General features: G+C 37.6%; 1 protein-coding gene across 1 annotated transcript; it reads left to right on the plus strand.

Moving 5' to 3' along the window:
- Window positions 1-306: 306 nt before the first annotated feature.
- On the plus strand, window positions 307-20,844 carry LOC307138820 (terminal nucleotidyltransferase 4A-like). Its single transcript, XM_079837429.1, has 13 exons — window positions 307-1,158; window positions 3,244-3,367; window positions 6,259-6,305; window positions 6,403-6,523; window positions 8,501-8,608; window positions 8,807-8,935; window positions 9,207-9,420; window positions 9,632-9,758; window positions 10,787-10,893; window positions 13,545-13,702; window positions 13,888-14,016; window positions 18,443-18,556; window positions 18,953-20,844. Exons 1-13 carry the CDS (start codon window positions 521-523, stop codon window positions 19,097-19,099), a joined length of 2,163 nt encoding a protein of 720 aa, XP_079693555.1. The 5' UTR covers window positions 307-520; the 3' UTR covers window positions 19,100-20,844.
- Window positions 20,845-21,459: the final 615 nt, after the last annotated feature.

Raw genomic sequence — 21,459 nt, forward strand, 5'->3', positions numbered from 1 at the left:
ACTGGAGACTAAATCATGTTGCTGGGTAAACCACAATTTTGGCTTGGCTGCTTTAATTTCATAAAACTGGTGAACTTAAATATCATTACCGTTTATAAGCCCTGTGACGAAATATAATGGCAAAATCACTTTTTGACACCAACCAAAGATTATATATAGGATTTTAAATAATTCACCAAACTGCAAAACCTCCTGGAAAATGGTTGCATCACATGCGAAGTGGGTGGAGAAATAGAAGGGGGTGTGTTACTCTTCCAGAAAGAGTTTAAATTCACAGACATGCGCACTTCAGTCGAGATTCCCTGTGCGCCATATTGGAATGCTCTGATTCAACAGTTCGCTGAGAAACAGCTCACGCGACACGCAGAGGAACCACCGGCTTCTTTAGTCTTTCCCGGGATTTTTAAACTTCTACTCAGCGTCTCACACATTCACGTGAGTCTTGTAACTCTTGAGGACGCCTGTCTGCCCTTAGGTGAGAGTGTTTGTGAGATTTGTAACGGTAAAGTTGGATCATCGGATGGATCCTCGGGTGGCTTGCATCCAGCCCGAACAGAAAGGACCTGCCAACGCTTTATGGATGCGCGTATGGGAAACCTCGCAAAGGCGAAACCACTTCCACCCGCTGCGGGTGAACACACCTGCGTTGGCTGCCGGTTTTATGAAGCAGTTAACGCTGGTACCCACCAACACAGTTGTAAAACCTATTCACATTTGCACCAATCAGCCTTGTAATGATGTTGGTGCCGTGATATCTCCAAACGCGTGTTCCTATCCTGCACCTCCGTATGTCACCCCTGTGGAGGTCAACGGTTGTGATTCTTTATCACCTCTATCTTCAGGAGATTCCGAAAGTGACAGTCCGACATCAGATTCATCTTCTACTACTGGTGACGGTATGAGCGCAAACCCAGCCAAAATTCACTTTAACTTTACTGAACATATGCACAATGTCAATAATTGTTTACAACAACAACATTATCAACGGCTACAGACTCAAATAATGATGGACATCCAGCTTAAACAACATGCAGGACGAAAGCGACATGACAATAAAGCGAGCACATATGGAATGAACTACTTTCTGTCCCACTCTAATGACAGTTATTTAAGTGGGACCCCATGGGCAACCAGAAGGTACAGTCTGGGTATTAATGGGTAAGAGCACTTTCATTAATATTTGGTGACACTTTTCACTGTAGTTTCTATTTTTTTTTTAGTTTAGTTAGTAGGTTGGAGCAATTTGTGATTTCAGTTAGTTGTGTGTTGGTGGGAAAAAGGGACTTGGTTTTAGCTGTTTAGATGTCTATAATAACTGCTGAGACAGATTGGCAGTTTGTTTGCATTACTATAAACCAAAAGTAAAACTTATTTAAGCTCTAGTTAAGTAACTACCTTTTGGTGCGTGTTAAAGGGGTAGTTCACCCAAAAATTTAAATTACCCCATGATTTACTCACCCTCAAATCATCCTAGGTGTAGTAGATGACACTCTTCTTTCAGATAAATACAATCGGAGTTGTATTAAAAAATGTCCTGTCAAATCAAAGCTTTATAATGGCAGTGAATGGCTGTTTCTGTTTTGAAGTCCATAAACGTGCATCTATCCATCATAAAAGAGCTCCATACGGATCCGGGGTTAATAAAGGCCTTTCATAAGCGAAGCAATTTGTTTGTGTAAGAAAAATATCCATATTTAAAACTTTACAAACGGTAATGTCTAACTTCTGATAACCGTAGTATGCACGTTCACGAAAGACTGCCGTTTCAGCACTCGCTAGTTCTCGCGATAACCAAGTTTTGTTTTGCTCTATCCTCTGCGCTTCTGTAATAAGAGAAGGAAAGTCATTCAAGAGACAAAGCACATTTTCAGTTTTTGATTTAAAGATTACAAAGTCTGGTTGTGAACAATTCACCAGTGAAAGTAAATCCATGAAAAAAGGTCTAATGTGCTCTAACAAAATAAATGGAGTCAATTTTGATTTTAATGTTGAATTTAATTTGATCTGGTTCTCAAGTTCATCTCAGACTTAATAAGTATGTTTACATGCACATGCAAAAAGTCTGTTATTAGAGTACTGCTTAAGACACAAAAGTGACATTTATGCACTTTGTTAGCATTGTACTCTTAACCCTTATACAAGTTGTGTTGAGCAGCTTTCTCCATACCTTTTCATTACTTCTGTTATCTAGTATTTTCCATGCACATACACTCTTCAAAAACCTATAAGAACATCACTTATTCATTATGGTATTGTTTTCTGGCAGAAATATCTTTGGTCCTGTCCCAATACCCACACTTGAGGTCTTTGCACTTGAACATTTGTCTACTTACATGATGTATTTCTTGTAGTTGGTCCAGTTGTTCAAGTGGGTATGAAGACCGCAAGTGTGTGCAGAACTTTTGATTACACCAATGTAACACATTTACAACATTGGTGTAAAAATGCATGTTTTTACGGTGCTTTATATACACTTTATTACTTTTATTTTTAAAATTAACTCTAAATTAGTTTTCAGTAGGCTCTATGTAACCGACAACACAATTTAGTAATTGTGATGCTTCTAATTATTAGATGATAAAATGCAAACGTTTTACAAAATACACAAACTCATAAAAGTGGGCAACACTTTACGTTTAACTTCTAAATTAAATGCAATAACTAATTTAACTTTCACTGTAAAGTTTTCCTCTGCATTGTGCAATTTTGGGGCACATAAGCTCCTTAATGAACTATGGTACACTCTTAAAATAAAAGTTCATCACCTTTGATGGTGCCATGAAGAACCTTTGACATCCATTGAAACCTTTCCGTTCCACAAACGGTTCTTTATAGTGGCAAAGGGTTCTTAAGGTTGTTAAAAAGGTTCACCGTTTGGAACTTTTATTCTTAAGAGTGTATATGTGTCACTTGCCCTCAAATTCTGTTCCAAAGCGTGAATTCAGCATGCAATAAGGAACTTTTCTGACATTTTTCTGACCTGGGACAGTCTTGTGCATTTACTTACTGGGACAGGATCTTTCTATTACCCCTGCTGTCATATGCCTATTATGAGCTCAGATGCACACAAGACAAGGAACGTTTTGTTTTTAACACATGATGCAATAGACATATTTCTGCACTGATGCTGTATACAGAGAGTTATGTTCTGAGATTTTACCATACAGCTCTAGTTTCATGTTATTCACAGGTCTTCAATAGGAAGCAAGTTATTTTAAAGGTTGTGATATTTATCCTCCCCAGCCTGCATGAGGAGATTGTGGATTTTTATAATTTCATGTCCCCACGCCCTGAAGAGGAAGCAATGAGGAGAAATGTTGTCAATCGTATTGAAGCTGTAATCAAAAATCTGTGGCCTACAGCAAAGGTGAGTCCAGCTAAGAGAGATTACATGTTGCTGCTTGACAGGGGGAGGAGGGGGGGAGGGGGGGTTCATACACTTTACTTTCCCCTTTACCCCATGCGGGTCTGACATTCTGACAAACAGTCCATCTTTAGGCAACAAACCAATACAGTAGATGGCAAATGCAAAGATTCATTAAAGGTCTAAAAATACTAAAGGTCCTTTTCTGTTCAGATGAGTCATCGAAGTATGGTCATCAAAGTGCTGGAAAAGTGACCATGTTTAATTTTTTTTAAAACTTTTTTTGAACCTTGTATTTGCTCTTTTTAAAGCTGAATGTAGTACCATATTGTTCTGAATGTAAGACAATGTTTCTTTTATTAGAAATGCATCAAAAAAAAAAAACTGGTTCATCTTATATTCAGGGTCTAGACTTTTACATGTCAATAATCCACACGCAACAATAGGTGGCGGCAAATATGCGTAAAATTAGTGTGCCAAGACATATGGTGCATCAGAGTGTAATGTTAGAAGATTGCGAGCGCAAAAAGACAAAGTCAAAGCTTGCCGTATAACAGCCGTGTGACTCGTGTTTGCATGCCTCGCTGACGGGACCAAACTTCCCCCATACGCAGTGTTGGGGAAGTTACTCTAAACAGGTTATTTAATTACTAGTTACTAATTACATCTTTTGGTAGTGTAATTGCATTACTTCACAAATTACTCTCTCCAAAAAGTATTTAATTGCTTATTGCTTTCTAAATCCTATATCAACTTCGACTAGTTAAGTGATTCAAGGATGGACATGAAACAGCTCTTTTAATTCATAAAAAAAAACAAATTATTCTTAACTGACCAAAGTATTACAAATATGAGAAGGATGCATAAACATTGCATATTAAAATTAGACGTTAAATGTTGTTGTTAATTTCACTATTGTATATATGTGTGTGTGTGTGTGTGTGTATATATACACTCACCTAAAGGATTATTAGGAACACCCTAGTAATACTGTGTTTGACCCCCTTTCGCCTTCAGAACTGCCTTAATTCTACGTGGCATCGATTTCAACAAGGTGTTGCAAGCATTCTTTAGAAAATGTTGGCCCATATTGATAGAGTAGCATCTTGCAGTTGATGGAGATTTGTGGGATGCACATCCAGGGCACGAAGCTCCCGTTCCACCACATCCCAAAGATGCTCTATTGGGTTGAGATCTGGTGACTGTGGGGGCCATTTTAGTACAGTGGACTCATTGTCATGTTCAAGAAACCAATTTGAAATGATTCGAGCTTTGTGACATGGTGCATTATCCTGCTGGAAGTAGCCATCAGAGGATGGGTACATGGTGGTCATAAAGGGATGGACATGGTCAGAAACAATGCTCAGGTAGGCCGTGGCATTTAAACAATGACCAATTGACACTAAGGGGCCTAAAGTTTGCCAAGAAAACATCCCCCACACCATTACACCACCACCATTAGCATGCACAGTGGTAACAAGGCATGATGGATCAATGTTCTCATTCTGTTTACGCCAAATTCTGACCCTACCATCTGAATGTCTCAACAGAAATCGAGACTCATCAGACCAGGCAACATTTTTCCAGTCTTCAACTGTCCAATTTTGGTGAGCTTGTGCAAATTGTAGCCTCTTTTTCCTATTTGTAGTGGAGATGAGTGGTACCCGGTGGGGTCTTCTGCTGTTGTAGCCCATCCGCCTCAAGGTTGTGCGTGTTGTGGCTTCACAAATGCTTTGCTGCATACCTCGGTTGTAACGAGTGGTTATTTCAGTCAAAGTTGCTCTTCTATCAGCTTGAATCAGTCTGCCAATTCTCCTCTGACCTCTAGCATCAACAAGGCATTTTTGCCCACAGGACTGCCGCATACTGGATGTTTTTCCCTTTTCACACCATTCTTTGTAAACCCTAGAAGTAAGTGTGTGTGTGTGTGTGTGTGGTGTGTGTGAAAATCTCAGTAACTGAGCAGATTGTGAAATACTCAGACCGACCCGTCTGGCACCAACAACCATGCCAAGCTCAAAATTGCTTAAATCCCCTTACTTTCCCATTCTGACATTCAGTTTGGAGTTCAGGAGATTGTCTTGACCAGGACCACACCCCTAAATGCATTGAAGCAACTGCCATGTGATTGGTTGATTTAGATAATTGCATTAATGAGAAATTGAGCAGGTGTTCCTAATAATCCTTTAGGTGTGTGTATAATTGTATATATAATTATACAATTGTTCTACATTCTATACACAGTATTTATTTCAATTAAATCAGAAGTAACTAATTAAATTACAGAAAAAAATAAGTGTAATCACTTGCTTTACTTTTTCAAGGGAAAAGTAATTAAATTACAGTAACTAATTACTTAGTAACTAGGTACACCCAACACTGCCTGTGCGTGAGTTTAAAAAACAAAATGGTGGGCTACAGGTTATTTTTATGGTATGCCAGAAAGAGTTTATTTTTAAATTTGATCGTTTGTACATTTTTACCAGTATTTACCATAATTTCAATACAAAAAAATAAGGTATGAAAAATCTACAATATGAAAATGTATTTTAATATAAAAGCATTTTCTTTATAAAATACAAGATTTGGTCTTCAAAAAGCCTTTTTCCTAAAGGTACATTTTGAAAAAAGGGGGTAGTTTTATAATCAGGGTTGTCTTTTCGAAGCAATACACATCACTTCATCAAACCATCTACAGTGTGTTGGTTGAGTCAGCACTTTTTCAGTGAAGGATTAAACATCTCGCCAACAGCATGGTAAAGTCAAGTTCATCTTAAGAAGGAGAGGGGACATTCAGTCTTTGCTTTCTAAAAAGTTATCTTTTCTTTTGAGTGTCTAAGATTGCAGTGAATACTGCACATACGTCATTTTTAAAGTGCCATTTTATCTTTCAGGTTGAAATATTTGGCAGCTTCAGTACAGGACTTTATCTCCCTACCAGGTATTGTATATGAAAGTTGACAGATGTTTGAACTTGCAGTGATAAATTGAATTATTTTATTGTTATTGTTTTTTTTTTTTGTGTGTGCATTATGTAGTGATCTTGACCTGGTTGTGTTTGGAAAATGGGAAAAACCACCTCTGCAGCAGCTGGACCAGGCACTCAGGCAGAATAATGTTGCTGAGCCCTTCACCATTAAACTACTTGACAAGGCTACGGTTAGTCATTATCAGCCTTGTTCTTCAGTGAGCAACTCAAGCTCATAGTTCTTGCCTCTTTATTGAAGTGCTTTTTTTCTTTTTCATTCTTTAACCAGGTTAAAAACTAATTGAGATTAGAATCTCTTTTGCAAGAGTAAAAGTTATTTTCTTTTTTTGGTGTGAAGAAGTTTGTCGAGTTCAGACTAAAGTGATCAGTGACCTGTTAAATCTTTGTGTTGTACTTAGAGCTGCAACTAACGATAATTTTTTCTGTCGACTAATCTAACGATTATTTTTTCGATTAGTCGACTAATCTAACGATTATTAATTTTATTATTCTTTTTTACTGATTATTGTATTTCAAAGAGGGTAGTGAATTTGTATATTATTTTAACATGAAATCAATGAATGATGACAATATTAATTGTATTTCAGGAAGGGTAGTGTACATAGTATGCCATTTTATAATGAAATATAATGAACAAAAGAAGCTTTTTAAACATAATATATAATGATACTATTCATCATAAAATGTATACAGAGTAGGCCTAATTAGGAAAAGTTGTTTACTATAGTAGTTGAGTATGATTTACTTATTGATTTGTGTCAATAGTAAACGAAAATGCACTTGTATTTATCTGCAAAAGTTTCACATACAGGAGCTTTCAGCATAGTGTTAATGTATAACTAGTCGTCTATTTTGAAGATACATGTGCATAAACAACGACTAAAGCTGCCAGAAGTTTTTGCCCAAACTTCAAAGACACATTTAAATTATTAAAGCTAGAGGCATATCTTAACTTTAATGTTACTTTAATCATGTAAACTACCTATATACAACAAGTTATTATGCATATGTGTTTGGGACAGAGCGGAACCAGGTCGCATTAACAGCAGATATATGCAGCCCATAATAAATAAAAGCAGGAGACGTACTCGGGTCGGAGAAGAACCCAGGAAAATGTGACCGTCTGTTGCAATACACGCGCCACGGTTCAGCTGCGCGAGAGAACACTGGCAGCAGGGTTGCCAGGTTTACACAACAAAACCCACCCATTCGTTACTCAAAACTAGCCCAAAACAAGCCCAATCGCGTTTCGGGGAGGTTCTCTGGCAAACATCGCGTTCGGGGGGTTAAATATGTGTGTTTTTTTGCTTCAACCCGCGGACATGAGACACAGCCCGTGGCAACAGTGTAGAAGTAGCCCAATTCCGCGGAAAAAAGCGGACTTGGCAACACTGACTGCAGTGTGAAAGCTCCCGCTCTCCACGCGCACAGCTTCTGCTCTGCCACCGCGTGCAGTGTGAAACCGGCGTTACAGAGCGAACAAAGCACAGTTTTATTCGGCTTCTGTTTAAAGTACTCCCACACTTTTGAATGTCGCGGTCTGGCTTTATATGATAAATGATCATTTTCACTATGCCCGGGAGCAGAAGCTGCCATTATTCTAGATCTTCTGTTCCATTCTAGAACGTAAATGATGTGCCGCCGACGCGTCGACGTATTTTCGTAGTCGACGTCATCGACGACGTCGACGCGTCGTTGCAGCCCTAGTTGTACTGCATAGTTGTGACCGAGTCTTTGCAGCTTAGTTTTATTAACTTTTTGGACTAAGGAGGAATTTGGAGTTCTGAAACTTATAGTATCAAAATTCATTGTCCTCATATGAACCATTTAAAAATATTTTATGAAGTTGAACAACAAAATAAATGAACATGCAAGCAATTTGGAGGATTGTGAATGACAATGGCATTCAAGCACATATTCTGTACAGGGCTACATATTAGTTTCATAATTGCACTTTGATAGACATCATTTCTACGTTTGCAATCAGGGCTTATATCCAGTCCACAAGAAAAAAAAAACTATAAATTACACCTTTTTTGTGGTTCGCTGGTGATTGGGGAAAAATAACAGTAATTCCAATACAAATAATGTGTTTTTCTTAGAGCTAAGAGGAATCATTTTATTAATCCAAGTCTTTTTCTTAACAGGTACCAATAATTAAATTGACTGACAGAGAGACAGATGTGAAGGTAGACATCAGCTTTAATGTTGAAACTGGTGTCAAAGCAGCTCGGTTTATTAAGGATCATCTTAAGGTGAGAGCTTTCTGTAATTAATTTGAGCATGTTGAGCCAATATCAAGTGCTTGATTTGGGACTGCAGAACTGAAAACTGATTTGCATTGATATTGAATGATTAATGTAGCCATAACCTGACCATATATGAAAATCTAAATATTTCATATTGAACATACTATGTGCTGCAATTCTTTTATTTCTTCTTTTTAAATGTAGAAATACTCAGTGTTGCCATACCTGATCTTTGTGCTGAAGCAGTTTCTGCTCCAGAGAGATTTGAACGAGGTGTTTACGGGTGGTATCAGTTCCTACAGCCTCATTTTAATGGCCATTAGCTTCCTGCAGGTGAGGCACCAAGAAGAGTTGACTGGTAACATTGTGCTTTTACGCATGCCGTTTAAAAAAAAAAAAAAAAAAAAAGTATTTATTTATATATTTTTAACTGCTAATTGATACCAATTATCCTCATTTTGCAATGAGCCATTTAACCGTAATTTGTATTTATCGCTTGGGAACCTTGATGTTCATGATTGATTAGACATACAAAATTGATTGATTTGGTCATTAATGTCTTAATTGTTATAATAAACAGACATTGTCTTTTTGTTTTTCACAGCTCCATCCCAGAATAGACTGCAGAGCTTCTAATATTAATTTGGGCATCCTGCTCATCGAATTCTTTGAATTGTATGGACGGCATTTTAATTATCTGAAAACGGGCATCCGTGTGAAGGACGGAGGAGCGTATCTGGCCAAAGAGGAGATCATGAAAGTCATGGACAATACATACAGGCCCTCAATGCTCTGTATTGAGGACCCAAACTTACCAGGTATGAGTGAAAACCACCATAGATCAACCAGTTTTATCCCCTTGCAATAAAGGAAACTAGTCAGTCAGATTTATTGTCTTTGTACCACTTGCATTTTTGATTGTGACAACTAGAACCTCAGGAATGAATCAGAGTACAGCTACAGAATGATTTGCCTCACAGAATTAAAATCAACCGTAAGCTTTTGAATGAATGATTCTCTGTTTATTAGGAAACGATGTCGGCCGGAGCTCTTATGGTGCCATGCAGGTGAAGGAGGTGTTTAACTGTGCATACCTCGTCTTGAGTCACGCTGTATTTCCACTATCCCGCTCCTACCCCAACAGAAATATGGAAAGGTTAGTCCCAGATGAGTCCACAACTATTGCTCCTAAAGGCACTTAAAGACACTTTGGGCCAGATTGACTAAACAGGGAAAATTAGCAAGAGGGCAATTCCATAAATCCATGGAAGTGGACAGTTCTGTGCATGATCTACTGACAACGTGCAAATGAATGAACACAGACGCAGCCGGATCATTTCCATAATTTCCAACGCAGTCTACCATTAGCGTCTGGTTTAAGACTAGCTTTTTTAGGGCAGTAAATAAGGGGTCAAAACACCAGTACATTGACTAGCGCAAATCACCCATTGTAAATCACCTTGCGGGATTCATGTAAATACTCTCCTCCCAGAAATTTTGCGTCTGAAAGGGAACGCAAGGTTAGCTGCAAAAATCGATGTGGTTTTAGAACAAGAGTGAGTAAATGTAATATTTATTTATTTCTTTTTTTAACTATTCCTCACTTGTTTTGAATGTTAACATGCTGTGAATTTTACCATTCTCAATGTAAGGACTTATTTTAATTTTTGTGGCTAGACAGTGGAGTAAGTATTTTATCCATAAATGTGAAATTATCTATTTGTATTTTATTAGCATTTTCATGTAAATATTGGTATTGTCCTGCGATGTGACTGTCCTAATCATCAAAATATGTGGATATTGAGCTATTTAAATATTTGCATGATGTAATTGGGGCGTGGTCATGAATGTACATGTTACACATACATTTGTTTATGGTTTCATTATTATTATCATATATATATATATATGCACGCGTACGTATGTGGAACAACCACGTTAGTTCATTCAGTCCTGTGATGGCACTCTTCTACATAATAGCAATGGAAATCTTTTCTGCATTATGTATGAGCGGTTAAAGAATTATTACTGTAATTTTGTAACTATATATAACCAACTTTTTTCATTATCTTATCCTTCACAAATTAGTTTTGGGCTTTTAACATGATAGACTTTTCTGTGCATTGAAATCTGTCAGCCTCATTTTGTTGGAGAAATAATATTTTTTACACTTTCAATCTTAAGCACATTGGGACGCATCATTAAAGTGACCCAGGAAGTAATTAACTACAGGGAGTGGATCATTCAGCAGTGGGGAAACCGACACAATGCCAAGATGATTGACATTAAAAGTAAGTCATTGGAAATTATTTTTGTGGAAAGTACCCTTTTTTAATGCTTGGAGGACAGGGTGGGAAATTAACTTTTTAATTTTAACAGTGGCTGATGGATGCCCAATTTTACCAGCCACTTATATTTTTTTACCAGCCACTTTTTCCAGAACTCAAATTTATAAAAGAAAGTGCGCTTGCATAGTATGGGGTGAATTCAGGTTGATTGGGACACTTCTTTTCAATAGCAAAAACTGTCAGAATCATTTGATTTTGTAAACTATCACACACACAGTACTCAAATATAGCCTATATCTCAAACTGGCTGTCAAAGTGCAAAATGGATACAAATTTAACATCAGAGCAAGAACAAAATGTATGCAACTTAAATGAAATACTCAGGAGTCCGGATTAGTCTAATGCAGGTTAAACTCACAGCACACGCAGTGATGGAGCTCACAGCATTCTGAACAGAACCGCCAGTCATGAGCTGCTCACGTGAACAGTACGCTTTGCTTTCTTTTCGTTTCGAATTGTTTTGTAATCGTTTAAAAGAGGACATTTCAAGCTTTCTATACACATATTTCTCATGTCTGTGAGAAGTAGCCTATACGCTGAGTTTCGGATTATTTATGAGACTAGCTCCAGTTCATGTGCAATGCAAGTGATCGCTCCTGCGCCTTCATGTCAAGATTGTCTGCTATAGTCTATTTGCTTCTTATTTAATAAATCCGGGCAAATTGGTTGGTGAAACATCGATTAAAATTAAGATACAATTTATACAAAACAAAATTCACTTTAAAGAAAGACTTTCTACAAAAAAACCCTTAAGTGGTCTAAATCATTTCTGACCCTATGTCTTTGACATATATTACGCATTTTTGCTCTTTTAATTATCAATATAGCCTAGATGAAATTTAAAAATAGCCTTATAATATTTAAACATAAATATGAAACAAAATACATTGTTTAATGGCTACAACAGGTAGGCTACAGTACAGATAAATGTCATGTCTGAGCGGGATTTGAGGGAACGTTGTTTTACCGGTGAGCCTACACTGTTTTAAAAGTAACTGCGCTACTGAAAAATGTAGTTAAGCGCTAGTGTCGCAACTTGTATCTCGCTACTGCCCAACACTTGGCTGTATGGCAGTGCACTTGATATTAGACTTGGATGACTTGTGGTCTTTTATTGCCTCTAATTTAAGGTTAGTTGTTCCTCTAACAAACTAATTGTTTGCATTTTCTGACGACGCGTAGGTTCGACAGTAGCCGCGTTTCCATTAGCCATTCAGATTTGCGCAAAACTTTATAATTTCTAAATGTCGATAAACTATTGCGAAATGACGGCGTTTCCATTAACCGATGTTACGTGACTTTTTTTTTTTTCTCGTGATAAGTAATTCCACAAATTATGCCACGTATGTTGGTTTGTATATCCCAGTCACCGCACCAGACATTATTGTTAATGGAAGGAGATATAGGCGTGTTATTCAAGCATTAAATACAATTAAAAGAGCGAAATGTTTGAATTTGCATGGTGGTAACTGGTGTTTTTTTTTTTTTTTTTTTACCATTTCGTTATTTTGGCTTGGAATTTCGTTTGTTGGAAATATGAACTGAATTTAGAAATACTTTTCAAATTAAAAACTTTGCGTTTAATAAATCAAATACATTTTTTTGCAAAATAATCCGTTCCTTCAGTTCACGGCCTTTGTTGGTATTGAGTGTACACACATAAAAGTAGACAGTTTATAGTTTATAATTATGTCTTGCACTTATCTGTAATATTCCGCTGTCATAAAGGAAAAAATCCATCAGAACGCGTCGGCACCTTCGTCAGACAGGGAGTTAAATAAACCATAGCCTATTTAGTTTCATAGTTGGGCTGTTTAAATTTGAGCCTATAATATTATTTTATTGGTAACACTTTACAATAAGGTTTCATTAGTTAACATTAGTTAATGTATTAACTAACATGAACTAACCATGAGCAGTACAGTTGTTACTGTATTTGTTAATCTTTGTTAACGTTAGTTGATATAAATACAGCTGTTCATGGTATGTTAATGTTAGTTCACAGTGCATTAACTAATGTTAACAAGATTTTAATAATGTATTAGTAAATGTTGAAATTAACATTAACAAAGATAAATAAATGCTTTATGAGTGCAGTTCATTATTAGTTCACGTTAAGTAATGTAGTTAACTAATGAACCTTATTGTAAAGTGTAACCATTTTATTTTCATATGTTGATAAGGCCTATGAAAAGTGAGCAGCAAGAGTAAGCTGTAAGATGCTGACTCCGCAGTGGGCCTCTTAATACCGGGGATATGTCGCCATGTTTTTTTAACCAATAATTTTCCTTTCGTCTGTATCAGCTCAGCGCTGAAAACCAATCAAATGAGTTACTCGACAAAAGTGCATTATTGTTACTAGCAACAGCATTCTTTGACAAAAGCTGTCCAATCCGTTACAAGGCAGGTTTTAAGTAGTAACCAATAAAAATGTTTTTCAATTCAATCCACCCACCACTGTAGCTGGTATACAAGGCAAAGTCACCCGCTACTTTGAAAAAGTACCCGCCATTGGCTGGTGGCGGGTGTTAATTTCTCACCATGTTGGAGGATGAAGGCCAAGTGGATTTTAACAATGTTTCTGGTCATTTTAGTCCAGAATATTGTAGAAGACTTGGAGCAGACATCAAGTGAGGAACATCAAAGAGACTCCTCATCACCACACAGTGCAGGCTCACCTGTGTCGCTGTCCAGCGTCCAACAGCACTCTTCATCATCTTCCTCTGTGTCCTCGCTGTCTGAGAGTGACATTGTAAGCTCCTGGTGTAGTTTCTTGACCGTGCAAGAGAACTCATTAAAGGAAAATATCAGCACACTTCTGCATTATCCATTTAGTCAGCCTATATAAAACCATCAAGTTTGCTGTCATTTACATTGGCTTTGTAAATTGCTAAATCTGATATTTGAGGTTTAGTGGTCTCTTTCTTTATCTCTCAGGATTCTGACACACCGTGCAAAGCTTCAGTTCTTCATGAATTCTTTCCAATGTCCTGCATGACAGATACCAATCAGAAACAACAGAGAAAAGCAAATGCATCTGGAACTTTCATGTACTCTCGAAGTAAGGTAAGGCCAACATTCCTCTTTTTTTTTTATATATATATATATATATATATATATACATATACACGGTCATTAGAGAATGAGGAGGAGTCAATGGCTGCATCCGAAAGATTAGGCAGCTGACTTGTTGCCTCGCTGTCAGACAATGACTTTGCAGGCATTTTTTGTGCAGGAAGGCATGGGATGTGAAACTGATTTTGGACAGACTTCTGAGGCAGTGTAATGGTTTAATGATCTACAACAAAATAGAGCTTTGAAGCAAATATTTGATTACTAAAATACAAATTTCTCTTTAGAAATGACATTGAAAGGGGAAACCATTCGTCAAAAATTTACGTTTACACAAACTGACCAGCACCAACCACAACTTTTAGACGGCATATTTATTTTTTTGCTTAATTGTCATGGAATTGAATGCACAGTAGTGTGGAATATCAAAGGCAGCATAGATGTATCCTTTGCTGCCTTTGATATTCCACACTACTGTGCATTCAATTCCATGACAATTTAGCAAAAAAATAAATATGCCGTCTAAAAGTTGTGGTTGGTGCTGCTCAGATTGACTTAAATCAATCAAATTAAGGTATCTTAGGCCCCGTCCACATGAAGCCAGAGCTTTCCCCATCAAATCTTTTTTTTCCCCTCGTTTCAATAAATATCTGCGTACACACTAGAGCATTGAAAACGGCTCAAAACGATGTAGTATACATGCCAGGCCAGTGTGTGGCACTGTAATTCTGCCACAGAAATGCACTAAAAACGGAGAAGAGTTGTGGCTAGAAGGGGTACAGCAACAGTCAGAGGTGAGGCAAAATCTCACTATAAAATAACAATAAATAAATGTGCTACTTACCAGGGGCCCGTTCTTCGTACGTTGCTAACTCCGTTAGCTGGATTTGATTGTTGACGATTTGACATGATCTTGGATTGTTTGGTTCTTCGAAGCTCATCCTGGACTTGCTGTCATAGTAACAGGTCATAGTAACAGGTCCGTAAGCTTAAACCTGCTCATGAGCAGGCTTATTTCATGTAAACAGGATTAGATTGCATCTTGAGGTGATACTTAAAATCTGTCCCAGCCACTGCTACTTTATTACAAGAGTGCATTACTGAACCAGGGGCAATAATAATAATTTTAAATAATAATATAAAAATGTTATATTGTATATGTATATGAGAATGTATAATACTATAGACACAGCCACTTGACTGAGCGATTTATTTGTGATGGAATAATTACTTTATATAATTTTGTTTTTATTGGTTTACACACATGTTGTACAGTTACTCTGAGCCGTGCATTAATTTAAGTGATCACAGATATTATGGGAGTGGCTTGATGCAGCGCAAGAGATGCAGATCGATCATTTGATCTTGACCCATAAGAAACTTAAATACTGTCACGTTACAAATCTGCTTCAAATTGAATTAAAAATTAAATTACAACATTGAAATAAAAATGTAAAGGGTGTACAAATACTGTATAAAATAGTGAATTTAAATAATTGGTAATCATGTTAAAAAAAAAAACATTTATCATTTATCTATTATAACTTTTCTCTTGGTTTGGCTGTTTCCTTATAAAGGTTCAGAAATTTGTGGGGGTTTTTTGTGTAATTTGTCAAGTTTTGCCAGGTGGCTTTTTAATTATATGATGTCATTACGTTGCTGTCTTGACGCCAGCCAATCGCTGCATTGCTGATCGTGGTTTCGAGTATCGATGCATCTGCCCTCTTCAGGGAAAAAAAGAACGCGCAGTGATCTTAGATCATTTAATCCAGATATTTTAATCCAATCCGCAAATTCGTTTGAAGAACCAAATTAGCCAGAGATCAGTTATCACGATTAAAAGATCTGGGATCTGTCAAATCATCTTAGATGTATTAAGCGAGGTACGAAGAACGGGCCCCAGATGTGTTTTATTAACTCCTACACCTACCCCAACCCTTCAAGATTCAAGATTTCAAGAGTTTTATTTGTCACATACACAGTTATATACACAATATACAACTGGCAGTGAAATGTAAACAGGTCCGCTCCATGGACAGTGCAAATAACAGTTACAAGAAATTAAAATGGAAATAGAATAAAATTAGAATAAAAAGTATTAACATAAGTAGAATTATAAATAAATCATAAATAAATCAAGTAAAAGATAAAAATAGGAAATAAGATAAAAATAAAAATATAAAAATTAAAATATAAAAATATAAAAAAAAATAAGTGGATATGATAAGTGAGATAAACTGTAGACTTAGAAATAAGTGGTTTAACATAAATATATATATATGTATATATAAAGAAGTATAATGTGCAAGGTTTATTACAGGTTGTTACGCAGTAACAATAGGAAAGTAAAGTGCAGTGCAATGGCAGTATGTGGATGTTAATGTTTAAACTGGATGTTTATGTGTGTGCGGGGGTGAAGTGAAGTCACGTGACTGAGTTCAGGAGTCTGATGGCCTGGGGGAAGAAACTCCTCCTGAGTCTTTCAGTCTTTGCCATCAGGCTACGGAAGCGCTTACCAGATGGCAGCAGGGTGAAGTGAGAGTTTGCAGGGTGATTAATGTCTCTGATGATTTTAGTAGCTCTACCTCTGCAGCGTTTGGTGTAGATGTCCTGCAGAGACGGGAGAGCTGAGCCTGAGATGCGCTCGGATAAGCACACCACTCTTTGCAGGGCTTTGCAGTCGTGACTGGTGCTGTTCCCGTACCACGCTGTGATGCACTGAGTCAGGACACTTTCTATCGCCCCTCGATAGAAAGTTTTCAGGATGGCTGGTGAAACCCTGAATTTCCTCAGCTGGCGCAGGTGGTACAGTCTTTGCCTGGCTTTTTTCACCTGTGTCTGGATGTGTGTAGTCCAGGTCAGATCCTCGGAGATGTTCACACCCAGGTATTTGAAGCTGCTCACTCTCTCTACCGGTGTCCCGCTGATCGTGAGAGGGAAGTATGACCGATGCTGTCTCTTCCTGAAGTCCACAATCAGTTCTTTGGTCTTGTTAACATTCAGAGAGAGACAGTTGTCCTGGCACCATGATGTCAGTTGCTCCACTTCGTCCAAGTATGCCGTCTCATTGTTGTTGGAGATGAGACCCAGGACAACAGTATCATCAGCAAACTTGATGATCGAGGTGGAGCTGTGTGTGGACAAACAGTCATGGGTGTAGAGAGAGTAGAGCAGGGGACTCAGCACACAGCCCTGTGGAGCTCCAACACTCAGGGTGATGGAGGTGGAGGTGAACTGGCCTACTCTCACCGCCTGGGGTCTGCCAGTGAGGAAATCTTCAATCCAGAGGCAGAGAGAAGAATTCAGGCCTAGATCCAGGAGTTTGTGTGTTAGCTTAATGGGAACTATGGTGTTAAAGGCTGAGCTATAGTCAATAAATAGCAGCCTGACATAGTTCCCACTTTTGCTGTCGATGTGAGTGAGGCAGGAGTGAAGGACGTGAGAGATGGCATCTTCAGTCGATCTATTGGGACGATAGGCAAACTGAAGAGGGTCCAAAGTGTCAGGAATGGAGGAGCAAATGTTGTTTTTAATGAGTCTCTCAAAGACCTTCATGACTAAAGATGTGAGAGCCACTGGACGATAGTCATTTAGGCAAGAGGGTTTACTGATCTTAGGTACAGGGATGATGGAGGATCGTTTGAAAGAGGTGGGGACAACAGATGTAGCAAGGGACTCGTTAAATATGGATGTAAAGAGCCCTGCGAGCTGATCAGCACAGGACCGCAGAACACGACCTGAAATACCATCCGGCCCAGCAGCTTTCCTGACATCCCTAAACCCTAAACCTACCCTTACAATACTGCAAATACAGTAATTAAACAACGCAGTATTGATGTGCGCATGCCCAGTGCCCGTAGTTGTATCCCTTCTAGTCTTTCCCGCGCAGGACGTGGTGTGATGACATCACCGTTTCACAAAATATACGGATTTGCTGTACACCCGAAAACGCAAGGGTGTCGTTTTCAGATTTATCCACTCTGGGACCCGGTTTCCGTGTGGACGAAACGCTGATACGGTACAACATTTTAACGCGTCTCCGTGTGGACTGGGCCTTAGTAGACAGGATGTGGCATGACCTTTGGATTCAGATGTGCCTTGTTGCCTTATCTTGCCTGTGGAGGCATGATTTTTCAGGTTTCGGATGCAGCCGATATGTCTCATCAACTCTACATTATCCACCATGGTTTTTTTTTATTTTTTAAATGAACTGCTCTTTTTATCGGGCAATCATCTATATTTTAAGCGTGTCTGAACAGGTTATTTATTTGAGCATTTACTTAAGAACTCCTTTGAATGTCTGTGTTAGAGCTCATGTTCTGACAAAATAAATTTTTGCTTGTTTTAAGTTGGCCAGTGGAATTCCATTTGCGGTTGTAGTTACTAATGCACTGTTTTGTATTCCCTCTTCCTGTTTCAGTCACACCCATTACCCACCAAACAGTGTATGGATGGTTTGACTCATATGAATGGAGTACTCCATATGTCTTCTGTTTACTCCAGCTCAATACCCAGCCAGAGTCACTACACTAATGTAAGGGACTAGCTTGATCATATTAAACTCCTAGATCGTATTAATGTTTGGGGACTTGCTTGTTTGTAAGGATCTTAACCTAGTAGTTCGTAAACTAAACACAAGGCAGTGCTTGATGTAAATTGGGACTTCATATTGTTCTTTTGCATAGACAGTTTTGGACAGACTGAGTGACATAGAGTTTGATGTTTTCAGTCTTTAACCGGATGTTAATGCATTAATTTGCAGTTAAATGTATTTTCTGTAATTAGTAAAGTTCAATTGAATTTTACACCTACTAGTTTAATTTGTATCAGTCAATTTGGTTGTTTGTGTTGCTTAAAGTATTTATAAATGCTTACTGCTGGCTGTTATCATACTCAAGATGCTTAAAATACTTACATTTTTTTGTTTCAGAATGGCCAGAGGTTCAAGGGGCCTCCACACACTAATTGTTTAGAGCGTAACACTGTGACTGTTCCCAGAGGACATCATCCTCAGTATGGCCGTAACAGCTGGCGTCGGCGTCGAAGGGACACTGTTCCCATGAGCCTCAGCAGATAGTGCCAACCACTTGTCCACCACTTCCACTTCTGCCCAAGACCTTTGTTTTCCTAGGGCAAAGGTAACACTTCTGCTTAAGATGGGCGGTGTCTGAAATTGCACTTTGATTTGTTTCGTCTAGTGCTCTTCCTGTGACCACACATTTAAATGTTCCTGTTTATATTTGTACATATTCCTACTTCCTTTCTTTTTGTTTCTCTTTTTTCTGTATGAGTGTCTGATACCTCTTAGTTAATTTTTCATCTCTTGTTATTGCTTTTCAGAATATTTTTGATAACTGAAATCTTTTTGTGGCACCGCTAGGCTGTGATTGACTTTGTACTGTAAATCTTTACGTAATATACTATCTTTGTGCAATAATTTTTATTTTTTTTATTTTAGTTACATTTTAATTCTTGAATTGAATGTAAATTGACATTACACTATGGAGCACTTTGTATGTACATATTATTTTATCATGTTCAAATCCATATAGCTGAGATTGTGGTTTTGTGCATGTTAAAATCTTGTGTGTACTTCATACTACTTGCTCATCTGCTGGTCTTTCAGACATGCACTTCGTTTTGATACGGAGCAAATGATACAAACTTATCTCCCCCCTCAGACTTGTATACTCCCATCCATGTTGTATATTTTATTTAACACTTTAAAAGTATCCGTTGAATTACTTGAATATGCACTGTCTTAGGTTAACCAATTAGTATTCTCTTTTGACTATTTGTGCGAGATCTCCTAATTAAGGACATACTATTTCTACAATTTAAAGGGTAACTTGAATCAGTTTCATGTTCTCTTGCATTTTACATATTTTCCCCCACCCTCAAATTCATGTAATGGTGTAAATGCAGTCCTCTTGGACTTTCCATTTTGCCACCTTAATGGCGACTCTGCATCCACCTAGTATTTTTTTTTTAAATTAGTATTTTATTTTTTTATTAATTTTATTTTTTTGCCATGAAGCTGAATGCTTGTACAAAACATTTAACACAACATTTTTGTTCAATAACACATATTGACAAGAATTTGCATGAAAACATGATTATAGTTTCTAAGGCCTCTCTGATTCAATCAGACTCCATTTTGACCCTTTTCAGTATGATCTTGAAGCCAACTCTTAATTTTCCTAGATGTGCTGAGAACGCTGGAGGTTTGATCATCAGAGGTTTTATTGATACATGTGTCTTGAAAGGGGAAATGTTTTGCCAATGCAGTAAATTGCCAATTTTTAAAACAAGAAATCTAACACTAAAGGATATACAAAGAAAGTCCTCTCACCTGAAAGCAGGTAATGTTTGAATGTAATGTATGAAGTCTTAAGACTTTTTTTTTTTCCTGATATACTTTTTTTTTTTTTTAATGTATGTTTTGTACTCAAGTTATTTTTAAAATAAACATCTTAAACTGCAGCTGGGTTCTTTATACCCCTTTTCTGATTTTTATTAGGACCTGAGCACCGATGGTGTGAGGACCCTATTGGAATTGCTCTGTTTATTATTAGGGCCCAAGCCCTGAAAGGCCATATAGGCTATCACAAATGACTATCACTTGAAATCAAAACGCCATGTGAAGTGTTTGCCAAGATCACGTATGATGCATATGTCTTTAGTAAATTTATATTATATCAGTAAATAATTAATTTAAACATAAATTTCACATGATTTTATAAAAGTGGCTGTTTATAATAAACTTCCATAAAATGTAGACACGCAACTTACTCTTACCTGACACTGATATTAAAATCATCTTTGCTGTATCTGTGATTTGGCTCCATTTATTAATTTTTTTTTTTATTGGACCACCCATTTTGAAATAAAAGCACTCTTTATGGTGCATAAGATTGGTGCAGAAACGGTAGCTAAGGTAGGTCAAAAAACGCATGAAGAGAAGTGTTAGGATAATACAACATCAGCATTCGAACAGTATTCTGAACTCATTACAATTTGATTTTTGTTAAAGAGGAGAGACTAGTGGGCCGCCTAGTTAGCAATGGGATTGTGGTAAGTGGCGATTTTGTTACTGTTTCACCGCTGGTTACACCTACGACAAAAGTTTTTATATCGAATGTACCCCCGTTTATTGGGAATGAGGATATGAAGCGTGCATTGGCTCAGTATGGTAAATGTGCTAGTGCGATTTAAAATGATCCCGTTGGGATGTAAACATGAAGCACTGAAACGTGTTGTCTTTTCGGAGACAGGTATTTATGTTTCTGAATGTACCGGAATTGGATGTGTCTTTCAGAGTGGTACATAAAGGAAAGTCGTACATGATTTATGTTAATATAGGTAGCTTGAAGTGTTTTGACTGTGGGGATATTGGGCATAAAAAGTTGTAATGCCCACACAGAGCACAGGCGAATG

Source organism: Gobio gobio (genome assembly GCF_949357685.1).
Source record: "Gobio gobio genome assembly, chromosome: 15".
NCBI classification, from domain to species: domain Eukaryota; kingdom Metazoa; phylum Chordata; class Actinopteri; order Cypriniformes; family Gobionidae; genus Gobio; species Gobio gobio.

Excerpts from the sequence above, each read along its gene's own strand:
- LOC307138820 (XM_079837429.1), top strand. The coding sequence starts at position 521 with ATGGATCCTCGGGTGGCTTGCATCCAGCCCGAACAGAAAGGACCTGCC. Across the intron at positions 1,159-3,243 it reads TACAGTCTGGGTATTAATGG|CCTGCATGAGGAGATTGTGG; the intron begins GTAAGAGCACTT and ends TATCCTCCCCAG. Across the intron at positions 13,703-13,887 it reads CGCTGTCTGAGAGTGACATT|GATTCTGACACACCGTGCAA; the intron begins GTAAGCTCCTGG and ends TTTATCTCTCAG.